Below are 23,577 nucleotides of genomic sequence, written 5' to 3'. Positions count from 1 at the left end.
ATACATCATTATACATCCATATATGGGGCTTTATTTTTCAGTGTATCACCAGTAAGATGTACATGCATAATTAAGTATGGGGCTGTGCGGAAATTTTTCCATCTACTGTAACCCTTTCGAATAAGTTTACCTTGGAGTTCGTCGATACTATTGCTATATAGACGGTAAATTTTAAGTCAGATAGTTATTCAGTTCTCATCGAAGCTCGAAATTGCATGAGAACGACTAGCTTAGAGAGTGCATAAGTTTGTTCATCTACAGTGAACTAAATCACTGTGGAGTAATATTTTCCTTAGGAAAACAAAAAAAGATTAAAGCTGAACTGAAAGTGGAGACACTTGCCCGAAGAATAGAAAGTTATGTGAGGTGAGTTCACACAAGGGAGTTTTGGCAGCGCCTAGGTAGTAAAATTTCAGTTTAAGAAGGCTGATCTCTCCTTAATAGGTAGTTCCTAATGTTGGCATAAAGAAAAAATTTGAAGGTTGTTGAATGATTTCTAGTGTAGTTTGAAATGAAGAAGAAATTGTAAAAAATATACCTAAAGTAATCACAAGTCCCAACATGTCTCTGAAAATATTCAAGGATTGTTTGAAGAAATGGATTAGAGTAAAAATTGAAGAGTTCATCCTTTTTGTAGGATTTTTGAAAAAACTGGGGGCTTGTCAAAAACACAACAGCAGGAGCTCCCAGCTAAAAAGGCATAATCAGCATTTCATGATTAATTTTGAATATTATGCAGATACCTTTCCATTTTTTAAGGGATTTTTTGCACTTGTGAATCATTGTGATGATTATCAAAAGTTGAAGAGTACAACTATTGCTGTGTGAACCTGAAATGACAGAGCTCTTTGATTTATTTGTTTTCCTTTTTCAGAAACATGCAAGTAAAAAAGTTACTGAAATTTTCTTTTGAAATTTGTAGGAAAACTACGTTTGTTGCAGTAGTGAGGTACTTTCCAAACAAAAGCCTATGTATGATATGATTTTGTGTTTGACAAAGTGGATCCATTTGAACTGGGGAGATTAGGGACTCAAACTCATGTTTAAGAGAATATTCCTCAATTTATGTCCTGGTGGATGACTTATCCTTGAGCGTCAGCCATTGTCCTTACACAAAAAGAAGAAAAATTTGACAGTAAGTGATTATTTCAAGGTTGTAGCTAAGAAATTAAGCTGTCAGTTGAAATTTCCAGTGAGGCAGCTCACAAATTGAATGATTTTATGTGCATAACGTCAGAGGTGCATCTTGTGCTCCACCAAGCAATCACTAGCCAAAAATCTAAGCAGCAATCACTACTTTTCATCTGCTGAATCTCACCGGCAACCAGCGCTTAGAAAGAACCCTGTTATTTACCATCAGGTGCTAGCTTTTTCCTTTATTGACTATGAATGCAATAGTGTAGGTCCCTCGTTTTAAAACTTCATTTTCTTCTGTATCACCCAAGGCAAAAACAATCTCAATTCAGTATTATTAGCAACTTCTACAACGGTATTGCTTTAAGAAACTAATTTCATTCTTTTATTTTTTCTCTATGGAGAAACCTGATTTAATTTTAACATCAATGAAGACATTTTTGTAGAAAATAAGCCTCAAATTAACCATCCATATCCACCATTAAGTCTTTTCTATAAATTTTTTTAAATAATAATTCAATATTTTTTATATAATCATAATTAGGAATTAAACCATTGCATCTAATATTTTTATCACTATCAACAACATTCTTTCCAGGAAAAAATCGGTGCAAATTATGATGCCATTCTCTTTCAACCTGAACACTTTATTGACTACCTTCTATCAGACATGGTGGGATTTGCTACTTTTGAAGTTCTTGAGATTCAACAACACAAAGCCTCTGGTGAGAGTATTTAAGTGCACAGTTGATCATCCAAGTTTTTAAAGAAATATTATAGCATTTTATGAATACTTTGAAAATAATTTTTTGGAAACATAGTAGCCTAGTGGTTAGCTAGGGGCAAATCCAGGAATTTTTAAACTTTTCATTCAGAAAACATAAATTTTTAATGCTATAGCCTAAATAAGTTCAGAAATAAAGGTAAGTGTTAGATACTTCATAATAAGTAGCAACATGCTATGCTTCCATTTCAAGAATTTTGTTAGCGAACAAGCATTAAAATTTACCTCCAGGTCTGATGGGTGGGGGAAGGGTTTGGCCCCCTCTGGACCCTTCCCTCTGAATCTGCCACTGTTAGTAGGCATGTGCAAGGTGTAGGAGATATACTCTTAATGCTCAATATTTTAGCATAAACAAGCAAAACAAACTTTATTGGTAGTTTTGATTTGTTCTTGAGCAAGACACCTTTATGTCTTAGTGCTTTTCCTTGCCCAGAAGTGAAAACTGGTACCAGTACCAGCAAGGTGTTAGGAAAATTCTTAGAAAAAAAGGTATGGGTAATGTGTGATAGATTAATAGTCCAATGGAAGAGGGCTATACTGTTCTTGAGCTAAATGCAATAAAACATGTTGCATGTTTCTTTTCTATTCTTAGGGCTCCAGAGGCCTCTGTATCTTCTCACAAAAGCTGCTGATAAGCAAGGGGAACCTTTGGAAGAAATTTAGTAGAATTCAATAAATATGTCATCTATATTATAATGGCATAGCGAGTGGAAATCACAAAATGTAGTTGTCTTGCATATTCCTTGAGTCAATGGAATTAGTGACATTCTTTTGACTAACCTCATATACAGCCACAAACTTGAAAAGTAGAGAATAAAACTTTCTTTTCATTGATGCAATAGATTGTTGCTATATATCTAAGAGTGTGTTTGAAAATTTTGGATTTTTTTGTTTGGTTGTTTTTACTTGTACAACTGCCTTAAGGATTGTCTCTAAGTTAAAATTTTTGGAAGTAAAATGAGTTTTTCAAACCTGAAAATTCCAGAGTAAGTGTGATAGTTTATTTTTTCATTAGTTGACACCCTTTACTTACATGTACAGTGCTGCTGAGAAATATATTAACCAAAAAACATGCATGAAACATGCATAAATTTCAATGTGAGTGCATAAACATTTAACTTATGTCTAAATTCTGCATCTGTCTCTTTAAGTGTATGAGCTAGTTTATTGTTTTTCCATTGTTGACAGGTAATTGTTCTATAGCACAAACTAATCACACTAAAATACTACACAACTACAAACTACATAATTATAGACTTGTTTGTCTCATGTCTGCTCAAGCCAACCTTCCCAATATGCTCTTACTTATGTAGGCAACTTCATTAAGACCTAACCTCTCTTCTCGTGATACTAGAGGCTCAGTGTGTGGCAACCTTGTTCTTGCATAATGGGTCTTCTCTCCTCTGCTTTAACCACAGTTTGCCCCTGTTGTAGTTTGTTTCAACCAAGTCATTTTGGTTTTTTTTTTCAAATTTAGGGGAATGGTCAGGCTATCACTTTAAATACACATATGCATGGGGGAATGGTCAGGCTATCACTTTAAATACACATATGCATGGGGGAAAGCTCAGTTAAAAGGTTACTTTTTCATGTTTTTTTTTTTTTTGAGGAGGCTTTAGAGTCCTGCATATAAGAAAGAGTGACCTATGACCCCTTACATACCTATACATACTTATTTGTTACAACAACTGATCATCTATGTAGGTGAAGTTGTTTCACCTATTTACATGCTAACATTAGTGTTAAAATTCTCCATACTGTTCTCTATGCATTTCCTGGTATTCTTACAAGGATAATTTTTCTAACAATCAAGAGCTTCTTGAGTTCAAAATAATTTCCTTTTTTCTCAGGGGTGATACCATCAGGAGAAATCAGATGCTTATATTCCTAATGGAGTGAAGGGTTTCACATTGGGTTATTTTGTAATACTGTTGCTATTGCCGACTCCTTTTGTATTTAAACTATATGATTGGCGGCTGTGAAAACTTTTTCGTTTAGATTCCCTCGAGACCCATAAGAAAAAAGCCTGAGGATAGAATATGTTGATTACATTCCCATGAAATCGAGATGCTGAGGTGCAGCAAGCTTGTGGGCTCAAAAAATCCGGAAGTTGGTACGAAAATCCTTACAAGTCAAAACACGCCATGTCCTCTAAATTGTCGAGCGTGGGAGATAGCCTGGAAGAGTTGATTCAAATTTTATTGAACAATCGGAGGGAAGTAGTACTCGGAAATGCAATTCTACAACTTTCCCGAGCAAATCGTAAAGTTGTGTCAGATTTTGGGGCGCAAGAGTTTGTCAATAAGTTTCCACAACTTTTCCAGACCAGGCGAACGAAATCGAAAGTAATGTTGAGGTTGGACGTTCCTCTCGAGTTCTGTCCTCAAGCGGGGGAAAAAGGTGGATGTACTGATATGAGGTGTTTTCGTCTTCATTTGTGCCCTTTCTTTGTCAAAGAAACCTGCAAATTTGGTGACAAGTGCAAAAGGTCTCACGAGTATCAAGACGAACATACGATGCGCATTCTGCAACACTTCCGCCTTCGCTTTCTTGACCTTAATCTTCTTCAAGACATACTGAAAATGATTGTTGATGAGAGTGAGATCCAGCGAACGGCTGCTGGTCGCTCTTTACCAGACATCTGTAAATTCTACAACAACAAGAGCGGTTGCAAGAAAGAAGAAAATTGTCCTTGTCTTCACGTGTGTGAGCACTTCGTCGATGGCGATTGTAAATTCGGAGGAGGATGCAAAAGAAACCACGACTTCTCTGATTCCCATAATAGAAGAGTTCTACAGCAGTATGATATGGAGCGCATCAGTATCCATAAAGTGCTTCAACGACTGAAGGGCAGGGAAAGAAAGCGAACTGTTAGCGCAAGTTCTGACGGTAAGATCCGCATAGTTAATAATTAACAACTGTGTAGAGTAACTTCTACAACAAAGTTTTCTCATTAAAAAGGAAGGAGTTAGTGTAGACATTTATTTAGGATGTAAGCTTACTACTATCATGTGCGATCAACTTACACCACATTTCACATGAATTCTGCCTTCTGAAACGTGTGAAACAACTTTCAGACAAACTTGTACAACAGGAAATATGGATAGTTGGGGTATTATGAACAAACATTGTATTGTAATATTGATGTTGTAGCTTTTTGTGAGATATGAATCACGGATGGACAAAAATCATGCTGACACTTAAACAACTAAACAAGTGCCTTAAAAAGTTGTATTTGTGGGCAATAAAGTGTAACAGAGTTTTCTACAGTCATTCAAGTTTACTGATGAATTTTTAATTTCATTAAACTCTTCCCATAACACAGGTAGCACTTGCTCACATGTATGCTTTATGCAGTATGCAAAATTTTTAAACTTTCCAAGCACTCAATAAAAATAAAGTGATATATTTGTTAGCTGTTTACTCAGCTTGTGTGGATGAGAGATGGTTGACTTGTTGCTTAATTTTTAGAAGAGAGTGTGCAATTATCAAGATACCAACCAGTGATGAGAATGGATAGTGCTAGCCCAACCATACCACATATTCCTGTGCAGCAAGGAGTAGGCAGTCGCTCCATACCAGAAATCTGTAAATTCTACAACAGTAAAACAAAATGCATAAAAGGTGATGGGTGTCCTTGCCTTCACGTATGTGAGCATTTCATCAGTGCTGACTGCAAATTTGGTGAGGCTTGTAGGCACGAACACAGCTTCTCCTCTTTCCATAATAGAAGAGTCTTGAAACAACATGACATTGCCAATTTCAGTGACCTCAAAATCCTTGAACACTTACAAGCAAGAGTGAAGAAACGAACAGGAAGTGCAAGTTCCAGTGTTGAGAAGTCTTTGACTGTCAACTTAAGTGCTGTAAACCCCAGTCAAGATGACAAAGGCAAAGATACTGAGATTTGTGGATTCCACATGCGTGGCAAGTGTAACTATGGTGACAAGTGTATCCATCACCACACAGATTTACCCTATTTATGGCAATTTGCTGCACAGGGTGATGACCAGTGGGAAAGTTTTTCAAATGAAGTGAATGCAATCCTTGAGAATTGTTACTGTGATGTCAAAAATGAAAGCTCTAGTCATGTAACAATAAAGGGATCTCTTTATCTTGTTAACTTCCAGGATATGACTGCTGTTCCAAGATCATTTTCAGGTGCTACGCCTAAGATGTGGACATTGATGGCGAAAAGTAGGTTTATTTTTGTGACATTCAAATATGCAGTAATAGACAATTATGACCAAAACAAACATTTTTTAAGGAAAGTACCAAAGCTACCTTCTGGTCCATGTTGGGATGAAAAAAAGATGATGAAATGGAAAGTGGGTCCTAGCTAGCTAGAGAAGACCTAGTATTTATAAAGGCAGGTGTTTCCTGTCCCACCAGCTTCATTTTTTCTCAAAATTAAAACATTTGAAGATTGTTAGGACCAACCACATGAAATGCAAAGAGATGCCAATCTCCTATTATTGGTGCACGAATTTACTCATAAATTGCATGATCTGACCATTCTTTTATTATTATTATTACTATTAACAGTAGTAGTAGTAGTAGTAGTAGTAGTAGTAGTCGTAGTAGTAGTAGTAGTAGTAGTTAGTAGCTAGTAGCTAGTAGCTAGTAGTTAGTAGTTCGTAGTTAGTAGTTAGTAGCTAGTAGCTAGTAGCTAGTAGCTGGTAGTTGGTAGTTGGTAGTTGGTAGCTGGTAGCTGGTAGCTGGTAGCTGGTAGTTGGTAGTTGGTAGTTAGTAGTAGTAGTAGTAGCTAGTAGTCTGTAGTTTGTAGTTTGTAGTTTGTAGTTAATAGTTAGTAGTTAGTAGTTAGTAGTTAGTAATTAGTAGTTAGAAGTAGTAGTTAGTAGTAGTAGTTAGTAGTTAGCAGTTAGCAGTTAGTAGGTAGTAGTTAGTAGTTAGTAGTTATTTGAAATCCATAATGAAGGACACAGCTTTTAGCTTTAAGAAAAGAGGGGAATAGGCATGACCTTCTTCTGTGGTGAAACAATCATTTTAAGACTTCACCATTCACAAATGGAACAGAAGAATAATAGGTAAACCCCCGTTTTGACTACAGTTGAGGCTTACAATTTTTATTCTTGTTCTCTGTAAGTGTTTATGACCACTGGGACTGTGGTAAAGGTTCGAAGACTTTCTACTGTGTCATCAGTGGCTGCTGCAGCAGGCCATGTGTTCAGCACCAGATGGGAGTGGTACTGGAAAGATGAGAACAACAAGTGGCAGTCATATGATACTCCTGGTGATGGACATGCTGTGAACACAACCAGCAGTCAGTGTCTTGAAAGAGAGTATCTGGCAGGTAAGGTAGAAGTGAATGACTATATGCTTTATGGAAGTGGAAGAAAATGTACTCTTTTCACAGCTATTGATGCCATAGCTATGATGGCAGTAGTCTTCCTTTTCAACTCAGTAAAACACATTGATTTAGATTTGAATTGTGGTTCACCCTTCTGTCCTCATACATGTATATGGTTAAGAAGGGACTTTCTGGTAAGCTTGGTTACTATGTAATAAGGAAGGAATCCAAGAGGATATGGGCAGGTAGGGTGGAGTCAGGGTAGCTTAGCTACAGTCTCTCTCTGTTCTTGAACAAGACACTTTTCTCTCACAATACCCCTTTCTACCTAGGAATGTAAATAATGGGTACCAGCAAAATGTTTGAAAAAACTTGGTGGGGGATTACCCAAGAATAGTGTAGGATCCCCCATGAAGGGGAAACTAGTTATAGTTGCTATTTCCTCATGTTACTGAGACTGGAATAACCTTTGGCAGGATGAGGCTTAGAAGTCTTGCAACTTGTTAGCTTACTTTGCCATGGAGCAAAGTATTCAAAATTTAATCTCTTTTAGCCATATATTAACCTTGTAACTATCAGAAATGATTAAATTGTAACTTCTCCTTATAATATATGTACTTTATTCAGCAAACAGGTAATAAGAATACTCAAACTTACCAGGTTGAAGTCTTGATCTACAATGTAAAACCAAATTCTTGTAACTAGTTTCCAAGTAAATGTGTAGCAGCTTGAGGGGAGAATTAAAAATCAGATCTTAGGAGTAAATGGGTTCAATTTTGCTTGTTTGTTTGTTGTTGGCTTTTTTAGGGAAGGACACTCACCCTTTTAGTGCTTCTCATCACCAATATACATTGGACTTTAAAAAATGGTGCCAGAAAAATGATAAGTATACAACAGAAAGGCCTGTAAGAAGGAGACCAGCTGAGTTTGTGTCCAAACAGAATATGGCTGAGATTGCTGCTCAAAGGTGATTATATTACAATGTTGTGATGTTTGAAAGCACAGGGTGGTGGGGGGGGGGGAGAGGGGGGAGGGGGTGTACTTTAAAAAGCAAAACTTTAAAGGTATGACAAAGAGATTATCCCTCAGAGGTGATTATTCTACAGTGTTGTGATGTTTGAAAGCACAGTGCATGTGTGTGTGGGGGGGGGGGGCATTCTTTTAAAGAGCAAAACTTTGAAGATATGATAGAGATTATCGCTCAGAGGTGATTACTCTACAATGTTATGATGTTTGAAAGCACAGTGTTGGGGAAAGGCATACTTTTAAAGAGCAAAACTTAAGATATGACAAAGAGATTATCATTCAGAGGTGATTACAATGTTGTGATGTTTAAAAGCACGAGTTGGGGGTACTTTTAAAGAGCAAAACTTTGGAGATATGACATAGAGATAATTGCTCAGAGGTTATTACTCCACAATGTTGTGATGTTTGAAAGCACAGTGTGGGAAGGGGGTGTACTTTTGAAGAGCAAACTTCAAAGATATGACAAAGAGATTATTGCTCAGAGGTGATTACTCTACGATGTTGTGATGTTTGAAAGCACAATGTGGGGGTGGGGGCGCGTACTTTCAAAGAGCAAAATTTTTAAGATATGACAAAAAGATGATCGCTTAGAGATGATTAATCTACATGATGTTTGAAAACACAGGGTTGGGGGAATGGGGGGTACTTTAAAGATATAATAAAGGTTAGTAAACATCTTTGAACTGGGGTTGGTTTAGAATTAGCCTGCGAATAAATTATTTCAGTTTGGAACCCTCTCTGTACTTCAGGTGAAGTGAAGGGTTTGATTTGCCTTTTTCGTTACCGGTTTAATTAAAGAGAAAAATGTTTCACCAGGCAGTTAACATGTGAAGCAGCCCAACCATGATATGAATATAGAGCTGTTTCGAGAAAGTTTGTCGGAAAAAAAGCTGTAAAAGTGCACGCGAGGCTTGGGTAGTTTTCAGATCACCGTTCCTTGACCGCAGGATCTCAGGGAAATCCGAGAAAACGTCACTGAAAGGACGAGGCATAGCGGGTTTGATGTATCTATCCATTTATTAGAATTATTAAAATTTATTGACTACCGGATACCCAGATTACCTTTCGAGATCGTCCCGTGCGCTTTTGTCCTTTATTCCGACAACCTTTCTTGAAACAGCTCAATTAAATTAACACAATTTTTCCCTCCTTCACATAGTGTATGTCCAATAAGTCTGTTCCAGGGTAAAGTTGGTGTTTTTTGCTTTTTTATCAGGCGTAAAGCTGCTGGTACGGCCCGACCATCAAGTTCATTTTCCACAGAAGCGGACGGGGTGCCATCTCACTGGTCTTCTGTTCCTGTAGGCGAGGAGTACTCGTGTGAACGTTTGTCAACAATCACCGAAGAATACAAGAAGACGGAGAAGAGATTCAAAGATTCAATGGATGAGAGCCACAAAATTGTCTCCATAGAGCGAGTGCAGAACCCGGATCTGTGGGTTCTATTCAAACAGTAAGTTACGAGTTGAAGTTGGGATAGACTTCATGGCTTCTGTCGTGTTACCCTTTGGCTCCTAAAATTGACTGACATTTAATTTCTCCTTACAATATCACCCTTAAATCAAACATGAAGGGGACGAGAATTAAGAAGATGATCACCTACTAAAGAAGCTCTTGATTGTTCAACAAATTCTCCTCGTCAGCAACTCAGGAAATGCGTAGAGAACAGTAAGGAGAACATGCATACTGATGCTACAGTGTAAAGGGTTAAGTGGTTCGCCTATTTCCGTTGCCGCCATTTGATAGTTTTTCGTTGAAGGGAACCGTTTAGCTCGTTTTCAGTCTTGCGGCGATCTTAGGTGATATGACAGAACGATCTTTAAACAAGTAGGCTCCATGTTACGTTACGTACGTCCGTTCAGTAATATATCACAGATGACGTCAAAATGTGCTAAGGACAAAATTTTTTACGTCTTCTGTGATCTATTACTGAACACACCCACAGCAACATTGAATCTATTCGTTTTATATGATGAAAAAGTAAAATGCAATTAATGATGACCAATCGAAATCTTAATCATATGGGTTAAGATTTTGTGGAAAGTTAGAGAGACAAAAGCTCAGAAAGGTGGTAACAAGTATCTTACACAAGATTGCTGAACGTGTTTTACATCCTCTTTTTTCCTTCGTAATTTGTAGGAAGAAGGTCCGCATGACTAAGAAAAGCGGCAAAGAACCCGAAGAACGCCAACTCTTCCATGGAACAAACCCCAACACTGTCAAAGCAATCTGCCAACAGGGATTCGACTGGCGAATGTGCGGGAAAAATGGTACAGCTTATGGCAAGGGAAGTTATTTTGCTTCTAATGCTAATTATTCTCACTGTTATTCCAATCGCGATTTTACTCGTGGCGCTAAGCAGATGTTCTTGGCTAAGGTTCTGGTGGGTTCTTTTACAGCTGGAGACAAATCTCTTACAAGGCCTCCCCCTAAAGATTCATCCAATCCCCATGTGTTGTATGACTCCTGTTGTGACAACACAGCGAATCCTGCATTGTTTGTTGTGTTTGAAAATGGGCAGTCCTATCCTGAGTTTTTGATCACTTACACGTGATTTGTTAACTTTGTATTTACCGTGATGAAACAGTAACGTAACGAAACGTAACGAATTGGCACGTCTTGTAGCTGCCGAATGGATGGTAACGTGACCTAACGTAACAGAACGAACTGTAACGTAACGTAACATATCGACGATACAGCGAAGAAACATAAAATACTTTGGTGTGAGAGTTATATACCAACATAGTGAAAATGTGCTGTTCTCAGCATACGTTGATAAATTAATTCAAGTTCTTTATTTTCATAATGTTTTTTGAAATGGTTTTTGTTTATTTTAATGATAGTTTTAAACACTCAACAGATAGGTACCGTATCGTCGAAGAGGATACATTCCTCTCTAAATAAGAAGAGATAACAATTTGATAGTTTTAACTTTTGATATGTTTACGAGTAGTCCATGAAATTTTGGAAAATTCCTTTGAAGGTGGAAAAAAGTAAAGTAGAAGAAATAAGAAATTACAATCCAAGTAATGAAATAACATTAATAAATGGGCTGAGTTTCTAAAGAAACCGTGGTGCTGCGTTGGTGGGAGGGTATAACAAGGTAATTTGGAATTATCAACTGAGTTGATGACGTAAATTGGCCATTGTAAAGAGTTGCAAAGCTGATGTTTCGAGCGTTAACCCTTCGTCAGAGCGAATGGTTTCGCTCTGACGAGGGGCTAACCTCGAAACGTGAGCTTTGAAATTCTTTACGGAGGCCAATTTACGGTTTCAACTCAGTTGATAATACCAAATTTCCCAATGAAATAATAATTTGGTAGTTTTAATTTCTAAAACGTTTACAAGTAGTCGGCACAACGTCTTGAAAACTTCTTCAAAACGAAAAATCGACAATAGAAAAAATAACAACAAAAAACAACAAAAGAAAACAAAAAACCACGAAGGAAGGAAAGAAACAAACGAAGATTTGAAGATTTCTTCCAGCAATGGTGACAAAATCGGGAAAAGTATACCAGTTTCATTTGCAAGTACCTGCCGTTTTCATTTGTTTTTCAAAATCGCTGGTAGGAAAGCACAAAGCTTAAAAATGAAGTTAGAGTCGAAGCTAATCCTCAAAATCTGCCTTAAACAAAACATGCAAAAATACCATGCAGTAGTCTACAAGGTGTAAGGTACGATTTACCAACAAGAGCCACCGAGCCACTTTGCTATTAGCAACTACCCGTTCCAGCTTTGTAGTAAGGGCTTATACACGCACAAAAAAAAAAACTTAAAGGAAAAAGGAACCAAGAATGAGATTAAAAAAAACAACAAATGAGAAATAAGAATAAAAGAAAAGGAAAATCATTTGACAAAATCAAACATTTTGTGGGATCCCATCTTTAGGCTAAATTGTAAAAATAGATGGACAGTATTTTTTAAACAGCAAGGGGAGAGGAAATAGGAACAACAGATAATAGACTGGAATTTAGGTAAAGTAAATTCCGTTTTATTTCTAACCATTTTGCAAATTTGGTAATGTAGAATAGGGCGCACATGAATTTTTCTTTTGCTTTTAATTTTTGGTTTTTTTATTGTTCAATTTTCATTATATGAACATAAATAGGAAAATAGGTAAGAAACGCTTCTTTAAGGAAACTCGTTTAAAAAGGCTCAGCTCTCAAGTTTTGTCCTAGTTAGTCTGAAATGTCAGCATTCCTCTCGCCCCTCTCCCCCTCTGGGACACTCCTAGGGTTGGTGGCCTGGGGGATATCTGGTCACTCGGAAACTCCCCTTACTGGAAGTGATATTATGCTGTTTTTTACCTTGGTTATTAGTGAAACGGATTTACTTTTGTAGCTGTAACTATACAGACATTTCGTTAGCGTTGTACCGTTTGTACCAAATCTTAGTGCAGGTATCTGATTTGTAATTCAGCACTTTGCTCAGGTCTAGCTGTCTTTGGCCTGTGTACGAAGACCAGTTTCCGGTTGTCGCTTGTCTATTCAATGGGCAGACAATGGGGACAACTGGAAATACGTAAGTGTTCACAGGCTACGCTCTCGTCAGACTAAAATTGTATTTCTTACAGCATAGAAGAAACAAAACGTTTAATCTTGGGTGTTAAGGCCGAGGCACTCGAGGGGGACATGTAGTAGGGAAGAGTTGTTAGTGCAGACTGTCACTCCACCTGTTTACTGCTTGGAACGTGTTAGATTGTTAGTCATACAAAGAAAAACTGCGGTTCTCTGGCAACTATAACCTGTTCCAGGGATTCAACAAATAAAATGAAGCGCGATCTTAAACGGCCTGATAGAAGCCAAGGAATGGAAAAGTAAGGGAGGTTGACTAGCGTCCCGTAATGAATTACGCGATCCGACCCAAACCTCCTTCATTTTCGCTCGTCTGCTACTATTGCGCCGTTTACTATTTCGCTCCGTTTTGCTGAGAGCCTGGAACGGGCTATGACGACCACAACTACCGTTTGTCACTCGCTCTGTCTTCCGTCTCCACTAACCTAGAATCATAAACAATCCAAGGGTAATTTTCAGAGCGATGCGACATTTAATTCAAACCCTGGGTGTTTTTGTCTTTTCCCCCCTCCCCCTCCCCATTCAAAACATACAATTCAAACCAATTGCAATGCAAACATATTTTACTGCAAAAGAATTGTTTCACACAAATGACAGTTCCAGTCCGGAAGTCTTATCACCAGCTGCAAGGAGATCGAGCACCCTACACCCCTGAAACATGTCTTCCTTGTTTGCTCAGGCCTCAGCTGATTGCTGTAGAATTGAAGTTAATAAAATCAACATTAAAGGGAAGCCTTGTGTTATCCTGAGCTGAAATATTTACAATATCTTTCTGGTTGCTTGTTTTAAAGAATGAACTGTCTGTTTTGTCCTTTAAGACGGGTTTCTCTTTACAATATCAACCTGAATCAAACCATTAAAGGTCACGAGAGTAAAGGAATTGATTGTCATCCAAAGAAGCTCTTGATTGTTATACAAATTCTCCTTGACAGCATTATGGAAAATGTAAGGCGAACAGTATGGAGAATATGCATACTGATGTTTGAGTATAAAGGGTAAGGAAAGAGTTCCTCCGCCACCATAAGTGATTTTGTTCCTATGTTTTTTCAAAAGTCTTATGCTTCTCGTTTATTATACTGGAAGCAGATACTCCTCTCCCTCTAACCTTTAGCTAGACGTTTCGAGAAAAATCAGCTCGACTCGTTAGCATGTTTGCGTTACGTTGACAGTTTGGTTTTGAGAAATCCAATCTCTTTCTCTCACAATGGTATCCTATATTTATTACTAGACCATTTTCAGCATTCTTTGCAGTAAGCGCCTACCTCTATTTCAGGTCGCCACAGGATCTCTAAAGAAATTCGATGAAATACGATTTCTTTTTCAAATATTGTTCCATTTCTACCACCTCGGGCCATAACTCTTAAAAGCGATCAAATTAATTTTAAAACAACCCCTATTTACCACGCCCTTGTTTGCGAACGTGGTCGACAACCTATCTTTCTTTACGGCGCCGGTAGATGGGAGTTCTGTCACCAATAAACCCATGCGGAGCTAAAACGTTTAACCATCTAGCGCGCGGATTAAAAATTTTGATAAACTGCGCGTGCTATTCCTGGACTATGACGAAATATTCATCTATGACGACCTTCAAGCACAGTTAACAACTGAGTAAAGTTGTCAATCCACAACAGCCTCAATTTGCTAGCTTCACCATCAACTTATGGCCCTTTAAATCCACGTGACCTTACACTGGCGCGGCTGCCAAACAGATTCGGCGGGAAACTGTGATGTGAAAAAAGAAATGGCGACCCTCTCTCAGTCACTTGGCGAGACGGACACATCTAAAAAGCGTCCTAAAGGTAAGAGGCTTGCAATAAACTGCTTTCATAACACCTAGGGTGGGAGCACTGATTTCAGTTTGGGTAACATACACTCCCCCAACAGAAAACCGCAATATTTACATGAAGTTTGCTGTTGGTCACTTTTCCTTGTCATTCTCTATGATATCTGTTAGTAATATACAGCAACCCTTTCGAATAAGTTTACCTTGAAGTTCGTTGATACTATTGCTATAAATACGGTAAATGTTAAATCAGACAAAAAGTTATATAGTTTTCATCGAAGCTCGAAATTGCATAAAGAATGACAAGCTGAGAGCGTGCATAAGTTTGTTCATCTACTGTGAACTAAATCACTGAAGAATGATATTTTTCCTTAGGAAAACAAAAAAAGATTAAACCTGGACCGAAAGTGGAGACCTTGAAATCCAATACTTGCCCGAAGAATAGAAAACTGTGTAAGGTAGGTTCACACAAGGGAGTTTTGGCAGCGCCTAGATGGTGACTTTTCAGTTCAAGAAGGCGTATCTCTCCCCAATAGGTAGTTCTGAATGTACGCATGAAGAAAAATTTTTTGGTTGTTGAATGATTTCTGGTGCAGTTTGAAATGAAGAGGAAAGTGTAAATTATTCTAAGACCTAAACAAGTCTAAGGGCAAATTTCATCTTACAAATTTCCACATCAATTTTTACATCATATGAATTCCGGTAATGTACTACTCTTCATTTCCAATTTTAGGGGTCTTTTTCAATTTTAGGCATTAAACTTTTGTCTTCTTCACTGATTGGGATTAATTAGGATGTTTCCTGCAAAGTACCACTGCTTGGGATTAATTAGGATGATTCCAGTAAATTAGCATGTTTTAATCTTTGTGTCTATAATTTCATCAACATTACTTAATTCTACCAGAATATCATCCTAGTGATAAAATAGAGAAAGCTTGAGTTTTAAATCAATTCATAAACTTTGCCTAAGAGAAAAAGAAGGGAATTAGCATCTGTGTTGACTTGTACTTTTTTTGACATACTTTGCACAGCAAAAAAATTCCTCAGAGCAAACCAGCCCCAAATCCTCAGTTATCACTGCACCAGAACCAGCTTGGGAGATTGAATACTACGATTCTGTCCCAGACCTTTATCCTGAACTGTCAGACTCATTAGAAATGCAAGAAGGTGACACAGAACAGCTTGTCAGGAGGGAAGGTTTACACTATTGTATTTTTCCATCTCATTCCTTTGTTGAGGACTCTCTACTACTATGTATAAGTTAGAGTGACAACCATTTCCTGATGCCTGTCGCCAGAAATTCCATTTTTATTTCCTCAGGTCATACTAACTTTAACATCTCTTCTTATCCTATTACCCTTAATATACATCATGGGTTGGATCATCATGGGTTGGAAAATAAGCCACTGCTTTTTCTATTTTCTTTAGAAGTAGACCAAGCAGGAGCTGTTTGCAATTTACCTAAATAATATGAGTTACTGAAAATGCACTTGAATGAAATCCTCCAATTAAAGTATACTCTCATCCAGTTAATGCTAATTTCTATTAAACATTTTATTTTTTGTCTGTGTTTAGTTTCTCTGGATCACTATAACCATGTAGAGAATGTGCAGTGTGTTCCAACTACTTGTGATGACAATCTTTCTCAAGAGAGCACAAGTCAACAGGTATATTCAAATCCTCACTTCAGCCATTAGATCTCATATCCTGCAATAAAATTTAAAGAGATGAGGTCCTTTAGAGTATTTACTAATAAAATGTTCCTTCAAAGTGTAAGTTATGAAAGAAAACTTAGTTTATTTATCTCAAAGTTTTCCCTCAGGAGATTTACCAGTTGGGTCGACAATATAATAATGGTTCTGTTTTGGTATTCAATTTTAGACTAATGACATTATCATGGCAAGGTCATCTCTTGTAACAGACAGATGTATTCCAGTTTTTGGCCTTGATACCGTAATATCTTTACTTTCCCTCAGAAAAATGTCCTCATTCTAGCCACATTAGTACACGTTAGGGGAATGATATTGCTTGACCTTTTGAAATGGTAAAAACTTGAGGTTGCTTAGGTGGATCTGCCAATATTCTCTAATTTTTCATTTTTCTTACTGTATTCCATTAGCTCTGACATACTGAAACAGAAATAGGCTATTTGATAGGAATTGTATGTGGCAAGGAGTCAGTCAATTTTCAAAAAGTTTTACCAAAGAAAACTTAATAAATCTCACTTCTCACTTTTTCAGGCACAGATTAGGCCTATGGATATTATGGGTATAGTTACTGGAAACCTTAGAGTCCATTGTATAAAAACTGCATTGTTTGAAGACACCTTTCTAGATAACAATCGTGCAATCATATCAAGCTGCTATGTTTGTTTCGCATGTTGGCACTTTGAAAGCATGCCATGTTTGCATCCAGATTTTGGGCAGTCAAAAAAAATACAGAGCCTTTTATTTTACTACATCAAAGTAACTTTATTTCAAAGAATAAGAACATTGCAGATTGTCTATAGGGATTTTTTTATATTGTAGCTAGTCCTCCAAGCAGGGTAATGCCAAATCACATACAAACTACATAGTTATCCTTATCAAATAGGAGGTTACTTAATGGCCATGACATGATCTTTATTGCTTACTGTTATTGCTTTTTACTCATAGTGGGTGATATAGGCATGTACCTCTCATTTTCTGTACAAGGGTTTCAAAAGCAGCCAGATGGTGCATAGATCTAAACTGCTTGGAATACACTGGCCACCCACTTGTAATCTTAAAACAGATTTCATTGTACACTTCACATTCATGTAATTCTCTTCAAATTTGTTCTAACTGGTTACATTTGAAGAACAAGAAAGCATCATAAATTTGAATAGAGCCCAAAGTTTAATGGAAATGCAACTGTAAGAGTCAAGAACTTCAAAATTTCTTTTTTTTAAATCTCCTGAACAAGAATTTCAGGCCTTCAAAACTACCCAGCTGAACTAAACTTGTTTGTACCAGACCCTTATTAAAACAACTGTCTATTTTTCTGACAATCTATTCATTGATAAGCTGCAATTATTTAGGTCATGAAATTTGGACAAAAGAGACACTCTCTTAGTCATTTCTGACATTTTTTACTGTGTTACAACAACTTTAGGATAATTCCCAAGCATCAAATTCAGGCAGCCAAAGCATTACAAATGTCGTCAGACGAAAGAGGAAATTGGCAAAACCTAGAAAGGTTAGAAAAAAACAGGATGGTAATGATGTTCCAGATACATCAGGAATGGTAAGTCAACACTTTTTAGGTTTCTTTGTGCACATATTGGAGTCAATAGCTTTTTAATCGCCTCTAGTTACTTTTTTTCATAGAATTTTGAGCTGCAACGTATGTATCAAGGGACTGGAAAACAGGGTACATGGGCACAGTGTAGCATCCCTAGTTGCGGTAAATGGAGGTTTCTTCAAACTAACATAGATCCTCAGGAGATACCAGAAAGATGGGTGTGTTCTTTGAACGAAAGTAAGATAACGATCCTTGACTAGAGGCCTTTCCCCACTAGCGGACAAAACTAGAACTGCCCTGAAAAAATCAAAGGACAAATTTTGTCATGACACATCTTTGTTTCGTCTGTTGCATCCGCATTAACGATTTCAAAGCCGTCAAATTCCGTCAGCGCCTGATCTATCTTTAAGAACGGCCAGCATACTTGCCAAAGGATTCCGCCTCCAATTTCCAGGATTTGGCTTGAGTCGATTTAAAATTTTAGAATCCCCGAGTTTCGCAGCAAAACACAATTTTTGCCTTTCTAGTAAACTGGTTTCGGTTCGACGACACGCTTGTCGTAGCTCATACGAATGATTGACAAGTTTATCGCGGTTTTGTTATGTAGTCGATTTTTCCCAATTTTTAGCATGGACAAATTTTGTCGGCGGTGCGTCTGAAGATTTGTCGGCTTCGGCCAAAATTTGTCAAGTCGCGACAAACCATCCGCACTTGTAAAATGTTGGTGATGACAGAAAATTTTTCTAAATAAACAACTTTGTCGCAAGTGGGGAAAGGCCCAAAGCCTATATATCTTCAACTAACCATGCCTATGATTTCCTTTGTTAAAGTTACTCACACATCACATTACTCATTCAGAGTGATGTCTTTGCAGATGATTGCTACAATTCATGTAGTATTTCACAAGAAACGTTTGATAGTCAAGAGGGGAATTTGGAAGTAATGTATACACCTTATCCAAGTGGGGCTATTGTGTGGGCTAAGATGACTGGTTACCCATGGTAAGATAAGATTTTTAAGAAATCCTTAAAGAAAAAGTACTTACTCAATTTATTTTATATTTATTTATTTTAATCGGGCTAGTTTCCGTGAAATACAATACGTTTGAACCCTATAATTCTAAAAACGTCGAATTCAACGTCCTTTAAATGGATCGACTGACAAAGTTTCCCTTAAAGCGATGTCAGCGCATGACAACTTCCGAAATCAAGCTTTGTTTACAGCTGAAACAGTGTACTAGATTGACAACAGTGTGATTCGATAACCTTGGATGCTTTTTTCCTTTCTTGAAGTCCTTCATCCTTTTCTTGTGTGGAGTGTGGCTCGCACTAATTGTCTTCATTTCTTTGTTAATCAAAAGGTGGCCAGCAATGATGGAGAACGACCCAGATTACGGTTACTATTGTGAAACTGGAGAAGATAATTTGACACCGGTAATCAATATGAAAACTATCTTACCCTAAAGAAGAAAACTGTTTTCAACGGAAATAAAAATGCATGATCTATATTCACTCTGAGGCAATATGTAAATTTCAGGTGTCGTTCCATGTGGTGTTCTTTGACAAACAAGTGTCAAGGTCATGGGTGAACACTGCTTGCATCCGTAACTTTTCTTGTGATGATGACCCGGAGGATTTGGGAAAGGTTTGTTCGGTAACTCCTCACTATGATGTTGATCTGCATAGAACGCCATTGGTGTTTGTTGTAGCCTAGGTTCCATTTCCGGACTTAGTGTCACACGCAATTGGGTCGTTCCCGCTCTTGCTCCGAGGGCTTTTGAGCGGGCTCTCCGGTTTCCTCTCCGGTTTCCTTCTTCCGCAAAAACTTCAGCCTTGGTGCATGTATTTCTAAAGAGGAGCTTTTAACCCCATTGACATTACATGTTTGTCTTGACCTTATGAAATTATCTTAACCCTTTAACTCCCAAAATCTGATTGTTAATTCTCTCCTTTCGCTGCTACACATTTCCTATTAAATTGGTTACAAAAATTTGGTGTTAGATCAAGATAACAACTTCTACCGGATAAGATTGAGTATTATCATTACATGTTTGCTAAATACTTTATATGGATATAATAGGGAGAAGTTACATGCTAATCACTTCTGGGAGTTATAGGGTTAATGGTGTTGAATTTCCTTGACTCTTTCTTTCTTCAGGTGAGCGTTAAAGGAAAGAACTACAGAAGACAACTTACAGCTGCCACACGAGAAGCGCGGAGAGCAGCAAAAATGTCACTGCAGGTACTTCCTTTATCTCTTGGATTCTCCTCTTCTTCAAGCAGTCCAATCTCTTATGATTTCAGAATAATTAAGACAGCTTGTAACTGTTTGATTGCTATAGGAAAACAGTTAAAAATAGGAACCTTTTAAAACTTTCTTCCTGCAGAGTCGATTGTCCGAATATGGTTTTAAAGCGCGCTATAAAGGCACCATCGGAGACAAAGCAGAAGAGAAGGCGCGCTCAGCGAGTCTAAAGAAAGGAGAGTTGGACGATTCAGGTGAGATAGTTGAAAGCTTCATTATCTAAAAGGGTCTTGCTAATTGTCGTATTAGCGCCCACAGAACACAAAAGTTACCGAGGGAGTTATCAAGACAATCAAAACAGAGTATCGAGATGAAGAAAACGGAGATTCTAAGAGAGTGCGCGGGTGTGGGAGCGGAAAGGCCTGCAAGAATCCTAACATCCGCACAGTCAAACACAATAAGCTGCAATACTCAAGTAATGCAAATTATTGTGAACTATAATGTCCCTGCCAAATCTTGTTTCGGTTTGGTTCCTTTTTTTAACCAGCTGAATTAAGATTTTGGTGACAGTCGGCTATTTTTTTTTAGTTACAGGCTCATCCAGCCAGGAAAATTGCAGCAGTGGGCAAAGCTACGGGTCTTTCAGCAGTCCCGAAGAAAACGATCAAGAAACCCCTCCAAAGTCTAAAACTTGGATAAAGAACGCTGTAAGAAAGCAAACGGAAAGCAAGACCAGCACTAAAGTAAGAAATTCTTGTAGCCCAAAGAAAAAACACAGGAAGAAAAAGAAGCAAAAGACTCAGGCATTTATCGTCTCGAAGGGCTCTGGTACAACCAATCCCAATGAAGGTCAGTTGCACGCACTTTCTGATGGTTTTCACTGGAGTACTTAATTACCACGTTTTAACGGTTAACTTATATCTTCACTTATTTGGTAATAAAAAGAAAACTGAAGGCTATTTTCAGTCGTAACAGTTCGATGACTATATAGCGGCACCTAATTTGTTTGTGTACATAATCAGTGTCTTTTAAGGGTGTATGTTACCAGATTTTTAGCATGTTATGTTCTGAAATCGAGTACTAAAGAATACGGCGTACCCGTATTTGCAATAAGCCCATGTTTTTCTTACTAACATGTTTCGTAGGATAAGGCTTTGACTTATCCCTATAACTGTTTTTCCTGACATATCTTTAATTCATGGTCTTACAGCAGAACGAAGAGAATAAATAGTTAATTGGTAATTTTGTATAATTGTTTGACTAAGTGAACTTTATCCTCAGGAGATTCAACCGTGAATAGTGTCGCCTCGAGTGAAAGTTCTGAAATGTGTGAACCTACCGACGAATCAAGAAACACCCTTAGACAGCAGGAACATACTATGGCTATCGTGAAACTTCAACCAACAGTCCACATTGTCTCAAACACCGACAGTAATTTGGATGAAACGCTCGGTGAGCGAGAGAACAGTGCAAATGGAGCCAACATGAAACCGTGTAAAGAAACCGTTGGAGTTCCAACTGCGAGTAGAACTAAAGTCACGAAAGTCAATAAGAAGAGGCAAATCTCAGACGAAATACAGGGAACAAAGAAACGAAAGAAAAGTAAGAATGTCATAGAAAACATTGTCAAAAAATTCTCCAAAGAATCTGAGCAAGAACAGGTGGAGGAGAATAAAAACACCGTCGTTTTTACCAAATCAGTGTCGTCAAAATCAAGAGACGAGGAGAATAATTTATCTGAACAGGATAAACAGCCAAATCAAAGTGACGAGATGGATGAAATGATTTCAAAAGATATTTCTTCCCTTGGAAAGGATGTAGCGAGGGAGTCAAATGTTTCAACGCATGGAAAAACTCTTCCAGGAGACAAAACTAAGAAGCGAAAATCTATAATCAGTTCCAGAGATGTTTTAGTGAAAGGAAACCCAACTAATAACGAAACTTCAAGCCAGGAGGCTAATAGCTCCGCATCAAAATTACATGTTAGTGATGAAAAGCCACATAAAAGAAAAGATCCGTCTGATGGGAGGGATCAGTCAAGTTCAACAAGTGAACAACGTACCCATGAGCGAGAAAGTAACGAGTCGGCAAGCATCAAGGAAGAAGTGTCACGTTCCCCTAGTTCAGAGGTCCTAGATCAAAATTGGGAATCTAAACAGAATCCAAAATTTCCCGAAAAACCTGAATTCATGCATAAAAAAACAGCCTCAAGCACAAATGTTAGAGTAGCTAGCGGTGAGAATGGTTCAGTTCGAAAGAAATGCCTCCCTAAGTTGATAAAGACTGCTTTTAAACCTCCCATGGCGTCCAAAGATGGTAATACTAGCAAAATTCCAAAGATGCCCAAGCTTTTAAAGCCCCACTTTGTTAGCCCTGCAGTTTCACTGCCTGAAAGCAACCACAAAGAGTTTGGAGTAGGGAAAATATCAGATAAAAGCGTTGCACATTCCGTAGCTTCCAAGAAGGATGTTGAACCCAAGAAAGAACAGGAACTGAAGAGGAAGGCTCATTGTAAAGATTCTAGCTTGGCGAATCCGACGTCAAAGAGGGAGAAGAAAGATGACGGGAGGCACGGACGAGCCAACGACATCTCGTCAGGTAAGGACTTAGACCTTTTGACTCGTCAAATTTACTTTAAGGCATATTATGCCTTTGTAGTTTGAAAATTAGCTAAAATGAATCAACAATATTTCATGGGAATCGTGCTTCACTAAGCTAAACTGACTCCTATTTTTAATGGAGACCCCAATGATCAAGAACAGTCTAGCCTGATTCCTTTATAATGTAGTACATTTTTTTTCATCAGAAAACCTTCAAGATGAAATAGAAGAAATTGACGATGACATCGCAAATATACAGAAAGAACTAAGGCTTTCAGACAGCAGCGATACAAGTTTGCCGGAAGAGGCGATAACTTTGAGAAACGCTGACGGACGCATGCTTTCCGATTCGCCAGAATTTTAAGCCGCAAGCCTTATTTATGCATCAGTATGCGTGATTATATTCAAGCTCAGACTTTCTCGTTAGAACTATCAACGCACTGTAGTTTATCAAATAATGCCTTTGGTTCGAAATTGTACATTTTTTGCAGTTATTTTTGTACACTGGACCATTTTCTTCAATCTTGCAGTTAGAATATGCTGTGTTTCCGAGAGATTTGGATTTAAATAATGTTATCGGGGACCATTTAATCATTTTGGGCCTTCTATGAATCTAAAGATACGAGAAATTTTGGTCAGTTTGATTTTGTTACAGTGTTGATGGAGTTTGTAATAGTCTCATTTACTTATAAAGAATATCGATCAGTGTTACGAGACTTCATCTTATTGACAATCTTGTCTCTAACGGCATTCTTCTCCTTTAGAGAGTTTCATCTGGGAGCACTACATACCATTCCATTTACCTCAACACTATTTCACCTTCTCAGCCCTACTTTACCAGTAAACAACTTATAGTTCAG

The 23,577-nt window shown here is 37.8% G+C and overlaps 2 protein-coding genes and 1 long non-coding RNA gene across 5 annotated transcripts; all 3 read left to right on the top strand.

The window, feature by feature from the left end:
* Positions 1–922: 922 nt before the first annotated feature.
* Positions 923–2,897, top strand: LOC149041348 (uncharacterized). Its single transcript, XR_016179387.1, has 3 exons — positions 923–1,135; positions 1,733–1,859; positions 2,511–2,897. It is a non-coding gene; the product is annotated as an uncharacterized LOC149041348 (long non-coding RNA).
* Positions 2,898–3,067: 170 nt separating this feature from the next.
* On the top strand, positions 3,068–13,561 carry LOC113672203 (protein mono-ADP-ribosyltransferase PARP12). 2 transcript variants are annotated; one of them, XM_089181058.1, is made up of 6 exons: positions 3,068–4,807; positions 5,390–6,115; positions 7,026–7,232; positions 8,037–8,196; positions 9,472–9,708; positions 10,395–13,561. In XM_089181058.1, exons 1-6 carry the CDS (start codon positions 4,063–4,065, stop codon positions 10,807–10,809), a joined length of 2,490 nt encoding a protein of 829 aa, XP_089037184.1. In that variant the 5' UTR covers positions 3,068–4,062; the 3' UTR covers positions 10,810–13,561. The 2 variants fall into 2 exon arrangements, with proteins under 2 accessions (XP_089037184.1, XP_089037185.1); XM_089181059.1 differs by having other exon boundaries at positions 9,472–9,712; positions 10,399–10,530.
* Positions 13,562–14,428: 867 nt separating this feature from the next.
* On the top strand, positions 14,429–23,433 carry LOC113672197 (uncharacterized). Of its 2 annotated transcripts, none has more exons than XM_089181057.1 (14): positions 14,429–14,628; positions 14,988–15,070; positions 15,644–15,779; positions 16,188–16,279; positions 17,745–17,876; positions 17,960–18,110; positions 18,748–18,874; positions 19,234–19,306; positions 19,410–19,517; positions 20,031–20,114; positions 20,260–20,371; positions 20,706–20,966; positions 21,399–22,715; positions 22,924–23,433. In XM_089181057.1, the coding sequence occupies exons 1-14, from the start codon at positions 14,571–14,573 to the stop codon at positions 23,079–23,081; spliced, it is 2,892 nt and encodes a 963-aa protein (XP_089037183.1). In that variant the 5' UTR covers positions 14,429–14,570; the 3' UTR covers positions 23,082–23,433. The 2 variants fall into 2 exon arrangements, with proteins under 2 accessions (XP_089037183.1, XP_027044275.2); XM_027188474.2 differs by having other exon boundaries at positions 15,644–15,809.
* Positions 23,434–23,577: the final 144 nt, after the last annotated feature.

This window comes from Pocillopora damicornis, chromosome 8 (assembly GCF_964200805.1).
Source record: "Pocillopora damicornis chromosome 8, jaPocDami1.2, whole genome shotgun sequence".
Lineage (NCBI taxonomy): Eukaryota > Metazoa > Cnidaria > Anthozoa > Scleractinia > Pocilloporidae > Pocillopora > Pocillopora damicornis.
The sequence above is the reverse complement of the archived record's forward strand: the minus strand, read 5'-3'. Positions and strand labels throughout refer to the sequence as shown.

What these genes read in the sequence shown, in the direction of transcription:
- LOC113672197 (XM_027188474.2), top strand. Translation starts at nt 14,571, where the DNA reads ATGGCGACCCTCTCTCAGTCACTTGGCGAGACGGACACATCTAAAAAG. An exon ending in AAGATGACTGGTTACCCATG is followed by an intron (nt 18,875 to 19,233) that starts GTAAGATAAGAT and finishes GTTAATCAAAAG; the next exon opens with GTGGCCAGCAATGATGGAGA. An exon ending in TACAACCAATCCCAATGAAG is followed by an intron (nt 20,967 to 21,398) that starts GTCAGTTGCACG and finishes CTTTATCCTCAG; the next exon opens with GAGATTCAACCGTGAATAGT.
- LOC113672203 (XM_089181058.1), top strand. Translation starts at nt 4,063, where the DNA reads ATGTCCTCTAAATTGTCGAGCGTGGGAGATAGCCTGGAAGAGTTGATT. An exon ending in GTGGACATTGATGGCGAAAA is followed by an intron (nt 6,116 to 7,025) that starts GTAGGTTTATTT and finishes GTTCTCTGTAAG; the next exon opens with TGTTTATGACCACTGGGACT. An exon ending in CTGTGGGTTCTATTCAAACA is followed by an intron (nt 9,709 to 10,394) that starts GTAAGTTACGAG and finishes CGTAATTTGTAG; the next exon opens with GAAGAAGGTCCGCATGACTA.